The 21,650-nt window shown below is 37.2% G+C and overlaps 1 protein-coding gene across 18 annotated transcripts in view; it reads right to left on the minus strand.

Moving 5' to 3' along the window:
• BCAS3 (BCAS3 microtubule associated cell migration factor) overlaps window positions 1-21,650 on the minus strand; it is a 490,554-nt gene that overhangs the window by 312,380 nt on the left and 156,524 nt on the right. For all 18 annotated transcript variants that reach the window (XM_080677777.1, XM_080677775.1, XM_080677776.1 and 15 more), the window contains exon 15: window positions 11,844-12,108. In XM_080677777.1, the coding sequence (XP_080533903.1) occupies window positions 11,844-12,108 (265 nt within the window). The remainder of the gene's footprint in view (window positions 1-11,843; window positions 12,109-21,650) is intronic.

Raw genomic sequence — 21,650 nt, forward strand, 5'->3', positions numbered from 1 at the left:
AGAAAGAAATCAAAGTACATCATATGAATATCAATAAATAGTAAGTCCTTGTTTCTAAAGTGATTTTCCAAAAGCAGAACCATGAGTTTACCAGTGCACATAAAAACTCCTTTGGCAGAAATCCTTGCGAGTGAGAATCACAGAGGAGGGATGCCATAATCAGTAGGCACCTGAGAAGTGTTGACTCTGTCTCCCTAGGATTCTTCTGCTGAGGCAGAAACACTTTTTCTTAACTTTTGCCAGAAAACCAAATTCATTCATCAGTGTTGTGGCTGTATATTTATCACACCCATGATTTTATCAAATATGGATACATTGCAATCCACTCCAAAATTAGACAAATATTATCAAACCTTTCCTCAGCACGCCCTATGAGAGACAGTTCTGGACCCAGCAGATGGAACGACCAGTCTCTCCTGAAACTTCCAACCACATGCCCACATTAATGGCACTCTATCCACTCTGAAACAGTTTGACTCCTGTGCCTCATTCTAGCTTCAATATTCTCACCTGCAAAAACACATCCCCCAATGTTAATAACTTTTTCAGTGAACCTTAAATCCTCTTCCTTTTCCTTTTCTCAACCTCCTCCAAATTCTAAATGTCATTTTATGGTAAGAGCCTATTATGGTGAGAACTATAACAGTGTCTATTTCTCAGTATATGTGACCCTGGCACAGCACAGACCCCACTTTCCTTACCCTTTTGAGGCTTCCAAATCATAAGCCAACAGTCAGGTTTTTATTTCCTACTCAGGTTTTAAGTTCACAACTACACATGGCTGTTACTCTCAAGTCTGATCACTTCTAAATCTGTTAGTTTGGGTCATTCAGACACTGGTCATTATGTATCCTAAGAAACCTATTTCCTATTCTCTGATCCCTCTCCAATTTTTCTAAAATCAATTTTGGGGGGAAAAAACATTTCAATGGAAGCTAATTAGAAATGTCTTACTTGTCTTCCTCCCTGGAAAAGTAAGGTAATAGTAATATGCAAACAGATAAACCAAATCCTCTTATTATTCTAATCACTAAACTAAAATGACTCCTTCAACACTAACTTCTAAGTTTAGCACCAGAAAGACCACATCATCCCAAAACCATCCCAAAAAGAGGATTCCTTTATGGGGAAACTGATCTGCCAAATTAAATACAAATTGTATCGATTAGGGTACCCTAATAAAATTGCCAGTTTCACCTGATAGACCAGGGGGGCCTACAAGTTGGTATGACCTGCTCATGCTCAAAGAGCTTCCCATCAGTTTGGTAGTAAAGGTTTTTTGATTAGGGGCATAAAAATAAAATCGTGAAATAAATGAACATATAATAAAATTTTAAAATAAAGTAAAAATAAGAATGATCAGTTGGTTAGAGCATCGTCCCAGGACCCCAAGGTTGTGGGTTCGGTCCCCGGTCAGGGCACATACAAGAAGCAATCAATGGCTGCATGAATAAGTGGGACAACAAATCTCTGTTTCTCTCTCAAATCAATAAAATATTTTTTAAAAAAATGATCAGCCAAGGATTCCTCAACATTTTGGTTTAATCAGCCTATGATTGGGCATGGATATCAGTAGTTTTTAAAATCTACCTAGGTAAATTATAAATGCAATTGCAAACCATTGCTCTAATATGGAAGATAATGCTCCTAACAACAACAAAAAATTTGAAAAAGAAGTCAGAGGAAATAAAGATAATACAAGGATCAAAATATGCTTCAAATAGATAAACTATAATGTGTCTGTCAAATAAGAAAAAAATGTGATAATTAAAGAAATATTCAGAGTAAAGAATATTAAAAACATGTTGCCGAGATAAAAATGCAATAAGAAGTTTAAAAGATCAAGTTGGAGACACTCTCTTAAAGTGAAACAAAAAGACAAAGTGATAGAAAATAGAAAAGAAAGTTAGGGGTTCAATATAGGAGATCCATTTCCAACTAACATGTTTCCCAAAAGGAGCGGAGCAAAGCAAAGCAAAGAAAACCAGCAAGGAAGACCCCATGCAGAGCTGACATAAGAGCCTCTGGGAATGACACCTGATGGGCTGTTTTTCATTATAAATTTGTGGAATTACTTCTCTTTTATAATAAGTGCGTACATTACTTTGATGAAATTATATTAAGTAGGTAAACAAAAACAATAAAATTCTAATAAATGCTAACAGAAAAGAGAAGCAGAGATTAACTATAAGCCCTTATAATGTCTCGATAGTGGAGTTTAATCACTCTGATCCCATAAAGTAGAGAATAGCAACATAGAGAATCAGAGAAAGGAATGTTTAGAACATGCAGACACCACATACTTACTTCACTAAAAAAAATTTGCCTACATTCAACTACCTAAATTTATTCATAGAACCTAGGTATCTGGATGGAGTACTAAAAATAGATATTAACTGAAAGTAATATATTCATAAGTCCAATTCTCTAAAAAGATTTTGAGGAATACATCTTGGAAAACATAGTAAGAAGGAAACTGGGCAACTATGACATCTTATAAGACATCACCATCCATACTACACCAGGTTCATGCCAGGGTTACCATGATCAGATCAGAGTAAAGTTTAGAAAAGACCGCCCTCTAGAGGCATTTCTCATTAACCATTTAAAATCAAAAACCCACATCACTCGAATCTATGCTTTGCCAAAGTAAAAAATAAATACAGAGAAACAAACAAAATATTTCATGAACAGTAAAAGGCAAAACAAGAAATTCCAGGTTAGCTTCAATTGCTAACTACCTTATCTGGCGTCTATTTTAAGAGAAAACTTTCAGAGAAAAAAAAATGAGGCATTTTCTAAATGAAATGGACAAAAAAATATTCAAATAAGAGTTTAACCAGTTTTTATAGCACCAAATTGTAATCTATAATTTAGAGACAATATAATAATTTTCAAAGATACTCCAGAGGTAATGTTATTTTTTCTCAGAAACTATGCTATTGGTACTATCCTCTCAATTTTGCTATGAACCTAAAACTGCTCTATAAAATAGTCTATTGAAAATTGAGCTCTTTTTATTTAATAGATGGTTTTTTCAATTAGTCCTTCTTAAATGAAAGCATCTTATTTCAAATCTCTCTTTTCAATCCACTTTCCCAAAGAAATCATGTGCTCTAAGAAACAATAGGAAGTGACATAAAAATATTTAAATATGTATGATTTTGTGTATAGTACAGAATAATGTCAGAGCAACATTTTTTAAAGGATGATAAAAGAATTTATAAGAAAATAAATTCACTAGGAAAACTTTATTAGGCTTGAAAACAACCAATTAAAAACAAAACTTCATCTGAGCTAAAACAATCAAGTACATGTAACCAGTAAAAACCCAGGTACTAAATTAAGATAGCCTAACAGAAAGAGGTTTATCCATTTAACATGTATATAACTATATATACTCTGTGCCATATGAGGCATAAAATTTAAAGCAGAGCTACAGTGCACATGATTGATTTTTCTTGGCAAAAATTAAAACATACAAATGGAAACTTCAATCCACAAGTAAACAGAGATGTGGAAAGAGAAGTCAAGGAACATCACATTCTTATTGATTGTCTTAAGTAGGTGAAACTATATAAGGCTGAAATGTGTGGTTGCTTTGTATTTACAATTGTGATGTGGTCTGTATCAAGAAAACTACTGATCAACAAAAGTAATTACAATAAACCATCAAATAAAGACTATAAACAGTTTCTGAGTGGTTAAAAAAAAAAAATGCAGCACTCAGATGCTAAAAAGAAAAGTGATGCTACCAGCTATTTAAAAGCACTTTTACTAAAACATGGAGCTTTGAGTCCAAGAAGGTCTCAACTACTTCCATTTGGAAGAAGCAGAATCTGGAATTCAAATGCCAGAAGTCATGACTCAAAGATGACTCCTCCCCTGAGGATCAATAAGTTAATGGGAAAGGAGACGCTTCCAGGAACTCTGGGGAACTGTAGAAATAAATCCAAAATCCCTCTGTTAAGTCGATGGAAATAGCAAGAAAAAACAAGTTCCTTAAAAGCCCTATCACAGAGTACATGCCATATTCTTGAATTTAAACTGGAAAACTAATTTGCAAAATAAACAAAAGCAAAGGCTCAAGAATAGGTGGAGTAAATGGAAAAACTACACTTCCTGATGTGTGAATTTTAAATGAGCAAAAACATGAAAAAGAAAAAAAATTATACTACCTTCACTTTTCAGTTTTGTGTTGGTATCTCCATTTCAGAAACAATGTTGGAAGTCAACTTATCAATACTGAGTCCAAAATGCTTAAATAAATAAATAAATAAATAAAAGCCCTGGCTCAGATGGTTGGAGAGTGGTCTCATACACCAAAAGGTTGCAGATTCAATTCCTGGTCAGGGAGCATTACCTAGATTGCTGGGTTCAATGCCCGGTTGGGGCTCAAATAGGAGGCAACCAATAGATGCTTTTCTATCTCTCTCTTTCCCTCTGTCTTTCTCTCAAATCAAGAAAAAAACATATCCAGGAGTGAGGATTAAAATAATAATAAATAAATAAAATTTTAAAAGGTTAAAATGTGTACACAACAAGGTCACAATTATATTTTTCATTCACTCATTATTCAGTGAATTATTCGTTTATTTGGTTTTCTGGATAAGAGGCACTATGCAAAAATATGAAAAAGTACTCAATCCTATATACCTCCTCAATAAAAACAATATTGATAATGATACTAATCATAGCAGGACCATTTACAGAGTATCTGACATGTGTAAAATACTATTCAAAGTGCTTTAATCCTCACAGTAACTCTCTAAGGTAAGTAATATTATTTTCCCCATTTTACAGAAAGAAAGTTAAGGCACAGGTACAACAATAGGTACTAGTCACTCTGACTCCTCTCTTCTCTCATACGTGACATAAAGTATACCAGAAATCCTGATGGCCCTACCCTCAAAATATAGCAAGAATTCGCCCTGGGCAGTTTGGCTCAGTGGATAGAGCATTGGCCTGTGGGCTGAAGGGTCCCAGGTTCAATTCCAGTCAAAGGCACATGCCCCAGTTATGAGCTCATTCCCCAGTTGGGGGCATGCAGGAGGTAGCTAATCAATTATTCTCTCTCATCATTGATGTTTCTATCTCTCTCGCCCTCTCCCTACCTCTCTGAAAGCAATAAAAATATTTTTTAAAAAAACATATACAGGCAGTCCTCAGGTTACGTCAGACTTGACATACGTCATTTTGTGACATCGCCATCTCCCATTTATTTATTAAAAAAAAAAAAAAGTTCCGTCATTTCGATGTATGTACATATGTGCTTTATGTTTTTTTATTATTTATTTACCATAAGTGAAGGTCAGGTATTGTTACCTTTCTTTTAAATTTTTTTTACTGTTTCACTTCATTACTGCTGTGTATGTGCTCCATGTAAGTGACGTAAGGTGCTTATGTAGGTAGGTTCGGACTTACAGCGAAAATCAGTTATGTCGTGCCGTAGGAACGGATCCCCGACATAACCCAAGGACCTGCTGTATATAGCAAGAATCCAATTACTACTCAGAATCTCCACTATAAACAACTCAGTCCAAGCCTTGTCTTCTCTCACTTGGATTTTTGCAGTACTCTCCTAACTGGTCTCACTGGGCTCCTACCCTTGTCAGATCTCCCTTCTGATCCTGCCAAAACACAAGCTTATCATGTCACTCTTATTCTCAAAACTCTCCACAGCTTCTCCATTTCTCATTCTAAGGAAAAGTCAAAGGTTGACATGATCTAGACACATTTGCTCTGACCTCATCTTCTACTATGTGCTTCTACTATTATGCTTCAGCCACACTGAACCCTTAACCCTAACCCTAACCCTAACCCTTAATCAGTCCAGGCACATTCCCAAACCACGGATTTTACACTAGCCGTTCCTTCTGCCTAGAACATTGTCCCCAGACATCTGCATGACTTTCATCCATACTTCCATCACCTCTTTGTTCAAATGTTAGCAACGCAGTCTGGTCTGCTGAAGAATTCTAATCTCAAATTGCAATCCTCCCCAGGCATTCCCTATTCCCCTTCAATTCTTTATTTTTCTCCTTGGCCCATAAAACTATCTATCATCTTTCTTTCTTTTTTCTTTTTTTGTTTTCATATTTTTCCATTGATTTATTTTCTTAGGGAGAGTGGAAGAAAGAGGGAAAGACAGAGAGAAACATTGATGTGAGAGAAACACACAGACTGGTTGCCTCCTGCACGTGCCCCAACCGGGCCCGGGCTGGAGAGAAGCCTGCAACTAAAGTACGTACCCTTGACCAGAATCGAACCCTGGACCCTTTGGTCAACAGGCTGATGCTCTATCCACTGAGCCAAACCGGCTATGGCTATCTTTCTTTGTATCTATCTATCTTTCTATCCTCTTTTTTATTTATAACACTCCACTAGAAAGTCAGCTCCATGGGAAAGGAGACATGTTTCTCCTGTCCACTGCTATATTCTTCGAGCTCAGAAACTGTGCCTAGACATAGTAAACACTAATTAATGGCTGTCGAATAAATAAATGTATCTTAAAGATGTTAAAATGAACAGCAATGTTATCATGAATAAAAATCTCTTCATTCTGACAAGTAATGATTTAAATCTAAATTGTTTTATTGGAGGGACGGGGGGGGGCGGTGTGGAGGGATTAAGCAAAAAAAGAGAAAGAACTCATGGACAATGACAACAGTGTGGTGATTGTGGGGGGTGAGAGGATTGGGTGGAGGTGAAAGAGGGTACAGGGGGGATAAATGGTGATGGAAAACAATAAAACTTAAAAATAAATAATCTAAAAAATAAAAAATAAATTGTCTAGAAGAACTTCTAAAGATGTTTGGAAACTTGGCTCGAAGCCTTGGAGTCTACATTTTACCAAATACTACACAAGATACAAAGACACAAATGCAAATAAGGCCCTGTCTTCATGGAAGTCGATCTAATAGACAGACATGCATGTCCCCAAACAACCAACATGTTGTGATATAACAAAATATGTTCAGAGTGTCAATATGGAGGCTGCTACAGATGACACACATCCAGAGATGTTTAAGAGAGGCTAAGAGACAAAGTGATATTTTTAGCTAGAACACAATGAAGTAGGGTTTTAATAAGCATTCAAGAGGGTAACAATATTTCTAGTTAGAGATAAGTATACAAATAGGAAAGGTGCCAAAAAAATGAATCCATGTGGCATATTCAGGGGAGGATACAGTAATCCAGGTGTGGTGGGACAACAACTAGAAATAGGATGCGAGCTTCTCTAACCTTCTACAAGGATATTGAGATACTGCAAGATTTTAGCAGAAAAGTGGAAAATAATATTTATGATTAACAAAGGAAATGTCTTATGATAGTAAAAGTGGCTGGGTAGGAGCTACTGAAACAGATGTGGTAAGAAAAAATGATTGAGTCCCGGCCAGTGTGGTTCCGTGGTTGAGCGTAGACCTGTGAGCCAGGTCACAGTTGGATTCCCAGTCAGGGCACATACCTGGATTGCAGGCTCAATGCCCAGTGTGGGGCATGCAGGAGGCAGCAGATCAATGATTCCCTCTCATCATTAATGTTTCTATCTCTCTCTCCCTCTTCCTTCCTCTCTAAAAATCAATTATTTATATATAAATGTATTAAATAAAATACATAGAATTAAAGTAAACCAATTATACTGAAGCACAGTTATCAATACATTTAAAAATTAAATTTTGCTATAGACGTATATGTAATAAATACTAAAATCAGTAATAGTATTACATAATATATAGTAATTTCAAAGCTATGATAAGCATAAACAATATTTCAAAATATCAGTAACTCAAAACATTTCAAGATATCCAGTTTATATATATTGTGATATAAAACATCTGCATTTTTATTGGTGACAATGTCGCAAGTACACTAATATTACTATCTTGTGTTGTCTATATTCACAATGAAAGGAAACACTTTTGGTTAGAGGATAGTAAACATAATGATGTCATTTCTTTCATATCCATGTCCATGGATCTTAAGTTAAGAAACATTCGCATAGACTAAGGTCAAGGAAATAAGAAGAAAAATGAAGGACATATTTAGAGAGAGTATATTTCAAATAAATAAACGTCCTCTGTTATGTAAAATAATGGCAAGAAGATAAAATAATCCTAACCTACACTGAACTGACTCCAGAGAGTAAAAAGGAAATATCCCTATATCAACTGTTATTTAACAGTTTCCTTTACTTTGCTAAAAAGAGCACAAACAACGGTAATAGCACCAAGCATGATTCATTTTCAAGATGAATCCCTCCCTGTTCAAAGTTTACATTGTTTTTGACCAGCATCAAACTGTTTATCCACACAAACTGTAAATACATCCTTTTTAGAACTAACCAACAACAATGCCCATTTTGTTTTGACATGTGAAATACAAAGAGAACATGAAGAAAAATGACCATCACTCTAACATTGGTGCTTTGAAATTAAGGAATACTACACAGAGTAGTGGGGTGAAATTCCAACACAGTAAAATTTTAAATAGGTGTTATCAGGAGGAAAATGCCTTCTGAAATTCCTTGCTTTCAAAAGAGAATGCTAAGTATAGCAATCTGTCAAACAGTCTATCATCTCCTCTCTGCGATGTCTTCTGGTAGCTTTAGGCAAACAATGCAGAGAGCTATGAGCAATAAAGCTGAGAGAAAATATTTTATTTTGACTCAGAAATCCAAGTATGCTCTTCAACTACATGTTCTTTTACAAATGACAAATCCTTAATTGATGGGCACTTTGCACCCTTCAGCAAATATATAATCTTAGGAATTTGTTCACTGTTATTTGATCCCTATCTTTTCCCTTGGACTAGATGATACACAGGGCAGAGATGACAATTTTTTGTGCACGATATGCCCAAAACCTACCATGGAACCTGGTATGGGGTATGCTTACTAAGGAAGGAAGAATAGGAAGGAAAATGAAGTTCAGAAGAATACTCTCTGGAGATGTATAAATATAAGAAATATAAATCTTAATTTTTCTACCAATACATCTGGTCCTCTGGTCAACCTAGCTACCCCACTTGTACACTGAATCTCTTTCCATAAAGTGTTTAGTAGAATTTAACTAAAGAAAAATACTCAACACAAAGAGAAAGGTCCTCAAAGAACAGATACTGTCACCTAATTATATGACAAAATATTTATGCCAGAAAATGTAACTAATTATTTAAGTAAAATTTCTTGCAAATGGCAAAAAATACAAATATCGCGTAGCTTTCAACTTCTTTTAAACTTTGAAATACTTTTTTAAATGGCTGTTTTCATCTAGGACTGATTCTGAACGATTTCTGACCTTGGGTCACTAATTAAATTAACTACACATGAATAACTACTACTATAAAAATAATACAGCCAAAACATAAAACATCATGTGAAGAGAAAACAGAAGTCCCAAATTTTTTGTTACAACCCAGTTTCTCCCCAGGGTTCCATTTACCTATGTTTTTCAGGCTCTCTTAAAACTTCCTACAGAAAATGCATTTCTAGGATTGCTTAAGTATTACAAATGATATGTATTCAAGAAGTTAAAACAAATTAGGGTTAGAGTATAGCTAAAAGAATTGAAAAGAGGTACTCTAATATTTATACATACATGTTTGTATCAACAATAGCTAAAGGATGTAAACAACCCAAATTTCCATCAATGAATAAAAAAATATGGTATATGGAAACAGCCTAAATGCCCATGAGCAGATGAGTGGATTAGAAAACTATGGTACATCTACACAATGGAATACTAAGCTGCTATAAAAAAGAAGGAATTCTTACATTTGCAGCAGCATGGATGGACCTGGAGAGCATTATGTTAAGTGAAATAAGCCAGGCAATGAAAGAAAAATACCACATGATCTCACTCATTTATGAAAAATAAAAAACATTATAATCTGATGAATAAAAAGATAGCTACAGAGGCAGTAAAGCATCGAACAGACTGTCAAATTACAGCAGGAAGGCTGGGAAGTGTTGGGGAGGGGGGAAAGAGATCAACCAAAGGACTTGTATGCATGCATATAAGCACAACAAATGGACACAAGACACTGGGGGGGGGGGGGGTGAGGGCATGCGACAGGGGGTAGGGGAGGCTGGGGGAAGGTCAATGGGGGGAAAAAAGGAGATATATGTACTAATATATGTAATATTTTAAACAATAAAAAAATTAAAAATATATATATGGTATATATATATGTAAAATGGAATATTATTCAGCCATAAAAAGGAATGAAGTACTGATACATGTTACAATGTGGTTGTACCTCGAAAATGTTAAACCACAGGAAAAGAGCCAGAAACAAAAGTTCACATATTGTATGACAGTTATATGCAATATCCAGAACAGGTAAATCCAAAGAGACAGAAAACAGATTGGTGGTGGCTAGCGACTGGGAAAGAGAGGAATGGGAGTAACTGTTTAATGAATGTTTGATTTTCATCTGGGATAAAGAAAATGTTTTGGAACCAAGAGAAGTGGTGGTTTGCACAACTGAATTGTTAACATTTAAATGGTTATGTATATTTTATGAATTTCAGATCAAGTAAATAGTTTCCTGCAGTAACCATTATCTCTCTACATAAAATTTCCTACTCTTAAAAATTTAAATCAGTCATGTGTCAAGGAGAATGTGTAATACTCTAGGAAAAAGTGTCATATAATGTCATCAAATATTTTTCAGTCATTCTGGTGGGAATGAAAGGGTACAACCACTCTGGTATTAACAACCAAGGTCAAGGTTTGCATACATTATGGCCCAGCATTTCCACTTACAAAATGAGTACACCTTTGTACCAGGAACCAAATACAAAAATTTTCACTGCATCATTATATGTAATAACCCCACACCAGAAACTCTCCACATATACATCAACAGTAAGTAGTTCGATTCCTGGTCAGTGCACATGTCTGTGTTGTGTGCTTAATCCCCAGTAGGAGGCGTGCAGGAGGCAAGAGATCGATATTTCTATCACTCCCTCTCCCTTTCTCTCTCTCTCTCAAATCAATAAAAAGATATTTTAAAAAGAGAGAGAAAGAAATCAAGTAACCAAGTAAACCTATAAAGAACAACATGAATTAATCCCATGAACATGATGCTAAAGAAGCTGAATATACCAAAATACACTATTCTATAATTCCACTTATATGAAAGAGAACAACAGTATCTAAGAATACTTCCTTAGCAGAGAACTATTTTTAAAAAGTAAGAAAATGATTACCATTAAGTCAGATTCACGGTTTTCTTTTATGGAAAAGAAGCACAAAAGGGGAGTTCTAGTAATGTTTCATTTATTGGTTGGGGTGATAGTAACACAATTACTTGCTCTAAGACAAATTATCAAGCTGTAGAATTTTTTTTTTTCTTTCCTGCAATGTATTGGTAGAAATCTCACAGAGATGTATTTTAAAATAAAAAACAAATGATGCTCTAAAATACACATGACTCATGATCATTCTTCTCCAACAATGAATATGAATATAGTTAATGAACTATATATAGTGTTGTTGGCTTTGGAAAAGATCTACAGACACGAGATTCAATCTCTAAATGTATGAATATAGTCTCAAACTTCATATTCCATAAGAATAGCACAAGGAAGTCCTTACATACTGAAAAACTTAGGGAGGTAAAGTCGTGTGATAAAGACTGCCACTACTATATTGGCTTCAATTAATTAAATTATTTAATAAATTAAGAATGTCCCAACATGAGTTTAAAAAGACCTTTTCTTTGCATGAACAGATTAGAAAAAAAAAAGGATTTATTTTTGTCCCAGACCTTGAAAATTAAGGAGAAAGAGAAGAAGGACTGAAGGGTTCAGTGGAGAGAGAGAAAATTAGGTTTACCATGCAGAGGTGATCCGGAAGGACTGCTTGAGAGACCTGGAACAGGGCTACAGCGACCTCCTTGCTTAGAAGTCAGTTCTTGTTCAATCTCTTCCAGCCCAGCACTTTTCTGGAAACGGCTCATACGATTCACGACTCGTGGTGACATATGTGTTCGAACACAAGGCTGGCCACCATAAGGGTTGATTGGAAAAACATGGGATGTCCCCCGAAGAGTACTGACCACAACCCAACGACAGTCATGGCTGAAGCAGATGTCTTGTACCTAGAAATGAGATATGGGAAAACAGAGACCTGATTGAAACTACCTACATTAAGAGCATCGCACACACATCACCATATATGAACAGAAATATGTATCTCATTACCAAATATACCAAATATAAGATGAAGTTATAAATAAAATATTTTAGTTTACAGATGAGTTTCATGATGAATAGTGACCAAAACTCCCTATCAGGGATTTGATAAGATTTAGAGTAAGAAATTCTATCCCTTGCTGCATAGAGTGGCAAGTCAGAAAACAGGACATATCTAGTTTCACTCTACAGAGTTATAAGAAAAGACATATGGAAAAAAGAGAAAATATATGAGTCAGGTTTATTACTCTAAATGAATTTGCCTTCTAAAAAGCATACTGGTTAAAATAAAAATACACATCATATAATGTAGATGAGGAAATTAACCCAATCATTCACTCAACAAAAATTCATTGAGTACCATGCTAATAACTACTAAGAACAAAGAGGTAAATAAGAAATAATCAGCCAAAACCGGTTTGGCTCAGTGGATAGAGCGTCGGCCTGCGGACTGAAAGGTCCCGGGTTCGAAGGGCATGTACCTTGGTTGCGGGCACATCCTCAGTGGGAGGTGTGCAGGAGGCAGCTGATCGATGTTTCTCTCTCATCGATGTTTCTAGCTCTCTATCCCTCTCCCTTCCTCTCTGTAAAATATCAATAAAATATATTTAAAAAAAAAAAGAAGTGGCACAAAAAACATTATCTAAATAGATATAGATTATGGAATTGCTCTTTGAAATAGGATATACTTACAAAGAAGGAGAGAAGGATATTCCAGTAGAGATATATCAGGTATATCACATATTCCATTTTAGATATAAATGCATAGACATAAAATGAAAATGATGGGCAACTAGTTCAGTATGTCAGAAACAACATGAGAGTCAGCAAGAGAGCAGGAGGTGCCTGGGTTTTAAGAAATAATGTAGTCAAGATTTCCATTTTGGAAGGATGATTCTGGGAGTCAAATATAAGGAAGCAGGTTTGCAGTGTGGACAAGGATAGCTGAAGGAAAACTAGGTAGAAGCTCCCTTAATAGCTAGGGATCCAGGTGGGGTGCTCAGGAGAAAAGGCCTCAAAACACTCTGACAACCCAAATGCCCATACATGGATGGATTTATAAAAAGATGCAGTATATACACCATGGAGTATCAGTCAGCCTTGAGAAAGAGGAAATCCTGCCATTTATGACATGGATGAACCTTAAGCAGAGAATGCTAAGCAAAATAAATCAGAGAAAGATAAAGTACTGTATTTTATCACTTATATGAGAAATCTGCAAAAAAAATAATCAAGCATGTAAAAAACAGAGGGTAAAATGGTAGTAACCAGGGAATGGGTGATGAGGAGATAAGACTGATAGTATTTAAGGGCATAAAACTTGTAACAAGTAATAAATAAGCCAGGGGTCTAATGCATAATATAATGATTACAGACAATAACAGTGTACTATAATTATATAATGTGATAAACATGGCTACAATAGCAATCATAATACAATATACAAATCTGCCCCGCCACTGTGGCTCAGTGGTTGAGCATCAACCTATGAACCAGGAGGTCATGGTTCAATTCCAGGTCAGTGCACATGCCCCGGTTTCAGGCTTCATCCCCAGTAGGGGGTGTGCAGAAGGCAGACGATCAATGATTCTCTCCCATCATTGATGTTTCTCTCTCTCTTCTCTCTCTACTTCCTCTCTGAAATCAATGAAAATACGTGTTTTATTAAAAGTAGATGTATAAAGGTAACATGCTGCACACCACCCTAATGAGAAAAAACAAACAATGAACTGCAGTGATTAGCTGTTGTAACTACTCAACTCTGCCTTTTTAGTGTCAAAGTAGCCATGGAAAACATAAATCAATGACTGCAGCTATATTAAAAAACAAAACAAAACAAAAGCAACTTTATTTACAAAAACTTTCCATAGATCAAGGCTGGCCATAGACTTGATCTATGAAAAGTTAGTCACTAATTTGCATAATTAAATTAGCAAATTGAATTTACTAGTTTTATCTTGATATCAGATTAATGGTGGCAACTTGAACAAAATGCCTCCATTTACTTCTCTACTTTTATACTTTAAAAAAAGCCAAGTAAGATTCTATACGGTTTTAAACATTTTTAAGCATACCCCTAAAAGGAGGACAAGTCACAGATACTTAAGATTTTCTACACTGACTTACTGATAAACCATAAGAATTGTCAATATTATTTGGTATTGGTTTCAGGTATACAGCATAATAGTTAGGCAACCATATACTTTAAAAAGTGTTCCCCCCAGTATTTCCAGTACCTACCTGGGATCAAACAGTTATTATAATACTCCCTGTGCTGTCATTTACATCCCCATGACTATTTTGTAACTACCTAGTTGTATTTAATCCAGAGGGACAGATGAAAGAGGTGGAGGTATTAAGAAATAATTGAAAAATATATAATAATAATGATAATAATGATAATAATTTTCTACCATACAAAACAACTGTCAAACAGTGCTGAAAAAAAGACCCCAGACAATGTAAAAGTATGGTAGAATATAAAATGTCTGTGAGTGGTATTTTAACAGGAAAAATATATACATCTATTTATACTTTATAGGAATATATTAGCTTCATTACAACAATATGGGCTAAGTAAAACTCCTCTAGCAATCAACGAAGCCAACTTTCCCATATTAGATCTTCAAGTAAGCCCAAGTTCACATTTGAATCTTGACTAATATCCCAAAAATACTCCACAAACCAATGCTATTTGTATTCATCAAAGTACAAGTCTCTAAAAGAACCTCGAACCTTTAAAATAAAAAAGAAATTTTAGTCTGCTATATCAAGACAAGATACTCCATTGCAAGACTATTGCTAGACAAAAATACAAGGAAAAACCCCAATTCAACCGCATGCCTGTCCATTTAAATTTCTTTCAAAAGTAAAATGTTAACATTATAATTAAAGAATCTCTTGAGAGCTGATAAATGTAACTCCCAGGAATTCTAGAATTACGAATAAACAGTCATTCCACTGTTTTAACTCTACTTTGCCTATGAAAACTTTCACCTAAACTGACTTATAGAAAAGCCAGAGAAAAGGAAATAGCAGGACAAAGAAAAGTGTAAATAACAAAGCAAGAGAAAACACAGTAACAGACAAATTTAATATCATAATATCAAATGCATTTAACACAAGCCAGAATCAAATACAGAGAGAAAAACATTTTAGGGCTTATTGAGTAATTTATGTCCCATCACAGTGGAACTAAAGCATGTTATCTAAAACCTTTTTCCAAAACACTTATAATCAAGACCACTTCCTGATCTGTCAATGAAAAGAAGTTTCCCTCTTTCATTTTAAGAATACTTCTGATATGAGGTGGTGCTAACAATCAGTATCAAGGCAGGAAGACAGAATTCCACCTAAATGCTTACTTAGGAAACTGCTATTAGAGCACCGAGTCTGCTCCATGACCTTGAAGACACATTAGGGGACATTAATGAGCAGAGGAGGGTTGCTACAGACATTGACTGTCAGGAGACTAGAGCAAGTTTAATCCTTTGAATAACGTTACAGAAGATTAACAGGTCACCTACCCACAAAATACAAAATGATATAACTGTTGGTATTATCAAACAAGTTGGGTGGTTTTTCGTAGATCATTAAAAACAGGAAATCTCAGAGAGAAGGCGGGGGTGAGTGGGTAGGTGGATGGGTGGGTGGGTGGGAAGAGATCAACCAAAGAACTTGTATACATATACGCATAACCCATGGATACAGACAATAGGGTGGTGAAGGTCTGGGGGGGCGGGGCAGGAGTGGGCTAGAAGTGGTCAATCAGGGGGAAAGGGAGGCATATGTAACACTTTCAACAATAAAGATTTAAAATAAATACATAAATAGATTGATTATACATAATGGCAAACCAGTAGTAAGAAGATGGCATCCTCTGCATTATTTACAGACCTCAATTTGGGAATATTTCTAGTTAAGATTTTCTCATCACAAAACAGGAGAGCTATAAGAGAGTTGTATCTCTGATTTAACTCTGCATTACTAAATATCATGGCAAATAATATTGACCAGGTCAGGCAATATTATACTTTTTTTGTACTATGGGTCTACTAGTAAGAAACATGGAATCCTTTTTGTAGAAGATAATATTTTGCTTATTTGGGACTCTAAGCTAGTAATCAAATAGATTCCAATGCTCATCTGAATTATCTGAATTTTTTAAAATATCATTAACTTAATAATCCAAAAGAACAACATTATATAGCAGACATACATGCACATGGAACGATTATGTCCATACAGGGCAGGAGGAAACTTGCTGGGATGGTGAAAATGTTCAGTATCTTGAGGTGATGATCATACAAATGTACTGAGTGGATGGCAAATCAAACACCCATCTCCAAACTTCACTCCCTCACCTGACACCATCAAAATGTTTTCCCAGCCTCTCTTACAGTAAGTGTTGACATCATTGTAATCAGTCAGACAAAAGCAGGATTCTGGAAAGTATCCACTTTCCTGATAAAAGGAATTAACATCACTGATGCTGCCCTTTCTCCCCGCACCTTACTGCCTGGAATTGAGAAATGATGTCCAGAGCAGTGGCAATACATGAGAGAAAGAGCAAAAATGTCAGAGACATTGTTGAGCAATTGTACCAAAACCAGCAGCAGCCTTCTTATAAAATGGAAAAATAAACCCTGATTTTTTAAAAAGCATTGTTAAATGTGATTTTACTTCTATAGCCAAAGACATGCCTAATGACTCAAATACCAATTGGCCCAACACTCTTAAAGCGAAAGAAAACACAAAAGCAGAAAGAACTTAAATAAAAATTCTCAAATCCCAGAGTACTATACTTTCAGAAGCCTATAAGAATGACAATCAAGAGAAACCAAGATGGCGGCATAGGTAAGCACCTAAACTGCTGCCCCACACAACAATTTCAAAATTACAACTAAAAGACAGAACAGACACCATCCAAAACCACAGGAAAGCTGGCTGAGTGGAAATTCTACAACTAGAAGGAAAGAGGAAAGCTCACGGAGAAGGAGCGGCAAAGGGCTGAGGTACGGAGACACACACGCGCAGAGAGGAAGGACGGCGGAGTGCCTGGCTGGCTTTCTCTGGCGGGAGGGGGAAGGAAGCCCCCGACTGCACTGAACCCCAGTTCCGACTGCAATGAACCTCAGTTCCGGGCAAAACTCTGTGGACCCAGGCTCATACAGGGGGGAGTTTGGACTGTCAGGTAGAGAGAAAGGCACACAGAGGCTCAGAGACTCGGAGACTCAGGGGAGCCGCGGCTGCAGGGGTCTGGAGGCGCAAGTGCACACAAAGACTGACTGCGGAGGTTACCACAGGCTATCCCTAGCAGAAGGGAGTCGGAAGCTCCTGACTGCACTGAACCCCAGTTCCGACTGCACTGAACTGCAGTTCCGGGCGAGCCCCTGGGGACCCACACTTTTACGGGGGAAATCTGGACTGCAAGGCGGAAACTCGGGAACCGCGGAAGGCAGAGGTCTGGAGACTCGCACACAAGGGCAGGGCTGACGGGAAGCCAAGACTGTCTGCTCTGCCCTGAGACTCTACCCCTTCCAAGCTGAGCACACAGGCCGTTGCAATCTGGCAAGGCTAATCCTATAAGGCTGTCTCCAGCACCGAAAATCTCCCAGTGTAGACAGAGCTGATCCTCAGCCAACTGGCCTGGAGGTCAATTCCTCCCAGTGATACCAACAACAATCAAGACTTAACTACAACAAGGCTGTACACACAGTCCACAAAGGGGTTCACCAAGAGTGTCCACCTCAGGTTAACTGGGGAGGCTGACCCACTGGGCCATATAGGAAACCTAGCACACAAAGCTACCCTACCAACTCAGGGAAGCAGTGAAAAATGGGGAGACAAAGAAACAGATCACAAACGAAAGAAATGGAGGAAAACAAACAACTGGATAAAGAATTCAAAACCACGGTTATAAGGCTTTTCAAGAATATCCTACAAAAGGCTGATAAATATAACGAGACCCTCGAAGATCTGAAAAAGGACCAACTAGAAATTAAACATACACTGACTGAAATAAAAAATATTATACAGAGACCCAACAGCAGACTAGAGGAACGCAAGAATCAAGTCAAAGATTTGAAATACAAAGAAGCAAAAAACACTCAACCGGAAAAGCAAAAAAAAGAAAAAAGAATCCAAAAAGTTGAAGATAGTGTAAGAAGCCTCTGGGACAACTTCAAGTGTACCAACATCAGAATAATGGGGGTGCCAGAAGAAGAGAGAGAGCAAGATACTGCAAACCTATTGGAAGAAATAATGACAGAAAACTTCCCCCACCTGGTGAAAGAAATAGACTTACAAGTCCAGGAAGCGCACAGAACCCCAAACAAAAGGAATCCAAAGAGGACCACACCAAGACACATCATAATTAAAATGCCAAGAGCAAAAGACAGAGAGAGAATATTAAAAGCAGCAAGAGAAAAACAGTTCATTACCTACAAGGGAGCACCCATACGATTGTCAGCTGATTTCTCAACAGAAACTATGCAGGCCAGACCGGAGTGGCAAGAAATATTCCAAGTGATGAATAGCAAGAACCTACAACCAAGACTACTCTACCCAGCAAAGCTATTATTCAGAATGGAAGGTCAGATAAAGAGCTTCACAGATAAGAAAAAGCTAAAGGAGTTCATCACCACCAAACCAGTATTATATGAAATGCTGAAAGGTATTCTTTAAGAAGAGGAAGAAGAAAAAAGTAAAGAGAAAAATTATGAACAACAAATACATATCTATCAACAAGTGAACCTAACAATCAAGTGAATTAAAAATCTGAGGAACAGAATAAACTGGTGAATATAATAGAATTGGGGCATAGAAAGGGAGTGGACTGTTAATTCTCAGGGGGAAAGGAGTATGGGGGGTGCAGGAAAAGACTGGATAAAAATCGTACACCTAAGGATGAGGACAGTGTGGGGGGAGGTAAGGGCAAAGAGTGGGGTGGGAACCAGGTGGAGGGGAGCTATGGGGGGAAAAAGGAGAAACAATTGTAATAATGTGAACAATAAAGATTTATTAAATTAAAAAAATAAATAAATAAAAAGAATGACAATCAAAACCATAAACATAAGTCCTATGTAGCAATTTTATTTACAACTAGAGGCCCAGTGCACAAAATCTGTACACGGGGGGTGGGGGGAGGGGAGAAGGGGGTGGGAGGGCATGTCCCTCAGGCCAGCCTGCACCCTCTCCAATCTGGGAACTCTCGAGGGATGTCCGACTGCCTGTTTAGGCCCAATCCCACCGATCGGGCCTAAACGGGCAGTCGGACATCCCTCTCACAATCCAGGACTGCTGGCTCCCAACCGCTCGCCTGCTGCCTGCCTGATTGCCCCTAACTGCTTCTGCCTGCCAGCCTGATCACCCCCTAACCACTCCCCTGCCAGCCTGATCGACATCAAACTGCCCTCCCCTGCCAGCCTGGTCAGCCCTAACTGCCCTCCCCTGTAGGCCTGGTCCCCCCCAACTGCCCTCCCCTTCAGGCCTGGTCCCCCCGCAACTGCCCTCCCTTGCAGGCCTGGTCACCCCTAACTGCCTTCCCCTGCTGGCCTGATCACCCCACAACTGCCCTCCCCTGCTGGCCATCTTGTGGCAGCCATCTTTGACCACATGGGGGCGGCCATCTTGTGTGTTGGAGTGATGGTCAATTTGCATATTACCTCTTTATTATATAGGATAGCCAAAATATGGAAGCAACCTAAGTCTCCATCAATAGACAAATAAATAAAGAAGATGTGGTACATATATGCAATGGAATATTGCTCGGCCATAAAAAAAGAATGAAATCTTGCCATTTGGGAAAACATGAATAAACCTAGAGGGTGTTATGCTGCATTAAATGTCAGACAGAGAAAGAGAAATATTATATGATTTCAAGTATGTGAATTCTAAAAAAATAAATAAAATAAAATGAACAAACAAAACAGACTCATAAATACAGGGAACAAATTGATGGTTGCCAGATGGGAAAGGGGATGGGGAGATGGATGAAAAAGGGTAAGGGATTAAGATATACAAATCATGGGGATATAAAGTACAGCATAGGGAATATAATCAATAATCAACATATTTTATAATAACTGTATACTGACAGATGGGTAACAGACTTATTAGGTGATCACTCTGTAAGTTATATAGATGTCTAATCACTGTCATGCACCTGAAACTAACATAATATTGTATGTGAATGGTAATTGAAATTTTTAAAAAAAATTTTTAAGCTAGCCAAGATCCAAGCTACCAGACCAGGTTGTGTTTAATGAAAACTTACAGGAAAATACAAAAAAAAGAAGCTATTTGCATAAGAATTAAGTTCTAGTGTCATTCCCAACCCACCACTTCAATAATTTTACCTTCAAAATGGATTAATACACTTTCATTGAAAATGCTGTAACTCTGACTATCACAACAAGGGTAAGGGCAATAAAAGTTTGTTTCGGAATAAGTTACTTAGAATGGAAACATGGTAAAGACTGATAATCTCCACATATCCTCTATCCCATCTGCTTACTCCCTGCACCTGTCAATTGTTCACATTCATTTATTTATTTATTTATTCAATACGTATTTATGGAAAGCCTTTTACATGTTTTGCACTCTTGTAGGTGCTAGAAATTCAAAAATGAGCTAAAATAAGTAGCATGCAATTATCATCTGAACCAACAATTACCCTCTTGGAAATCTAGGCAAGAGAAATGAAAACTATGTTCATATAACATATTCCCAATAGCCCAAAACTGTAAACAGTGCAGGTGACTGTTCACATGCACCGTCAATATCCCAGTTGTGATTATACTCTACTTTGGCAAAACGTTACCACTGGGATAAACTGGGTAAAGTGTACATGGGACTTCTTACTACTATTTCTCACAAGTATATATGAATCTACAAATTATTTCAATAACAATCTGAACTCAAAAAAGTGAACACAGAGCCGCAATCCTAGTGTAGCCAGCTCCTGCTGCAGCCTGAACTTGAGTGGAGATGAGGATGAGGGCTGGCCCAAAATGTCAAGGACTTAGGCATTAAACTGGGAAGTGTTAGGAATGGGGACAGAAAGAAGGGGCCTGCCGTGGCAGGATGCTCACTGGAGGCTGGCAATAGTATCACTGTCCACGTGAAAAAAAAAATATTTTTTAAAAGGCCAATCCTCCTGGCGGCCCCCATAGTATCTGTAGGCTAGCCTCCCCTGACACCAACATAGGGGATACTGTGACCACTGGCAGCTGTCAGTGGAACAATTGGTATGCGCACAATAAACACATTAGTCCATGTGTTTACACCCAACGAGGTGTAAGCGGAGTCCACAGCGGGAAGAGAAGCTAAAGTGATGCTGTGGGTATACTATTATGGTAGCTTATGTTGTGAAAGTATAACTGGTATTAATGGCTTAACTGATTGTACTTACACACTTGTGTCAGAAGGTATCCTGTGCCATGTA

This window comes from Plecotus auritus (assembly GCF_963455305.1).
Source record: "Plecotus auritus genome assembly, chromosome: 7".
NCBI classification, from domain to species: Eukaryota; Metazoa; Chordata; class Mammalia; order Chiroptera; family Vespertilionidae; genus Plecotus; species Plecotus auritus.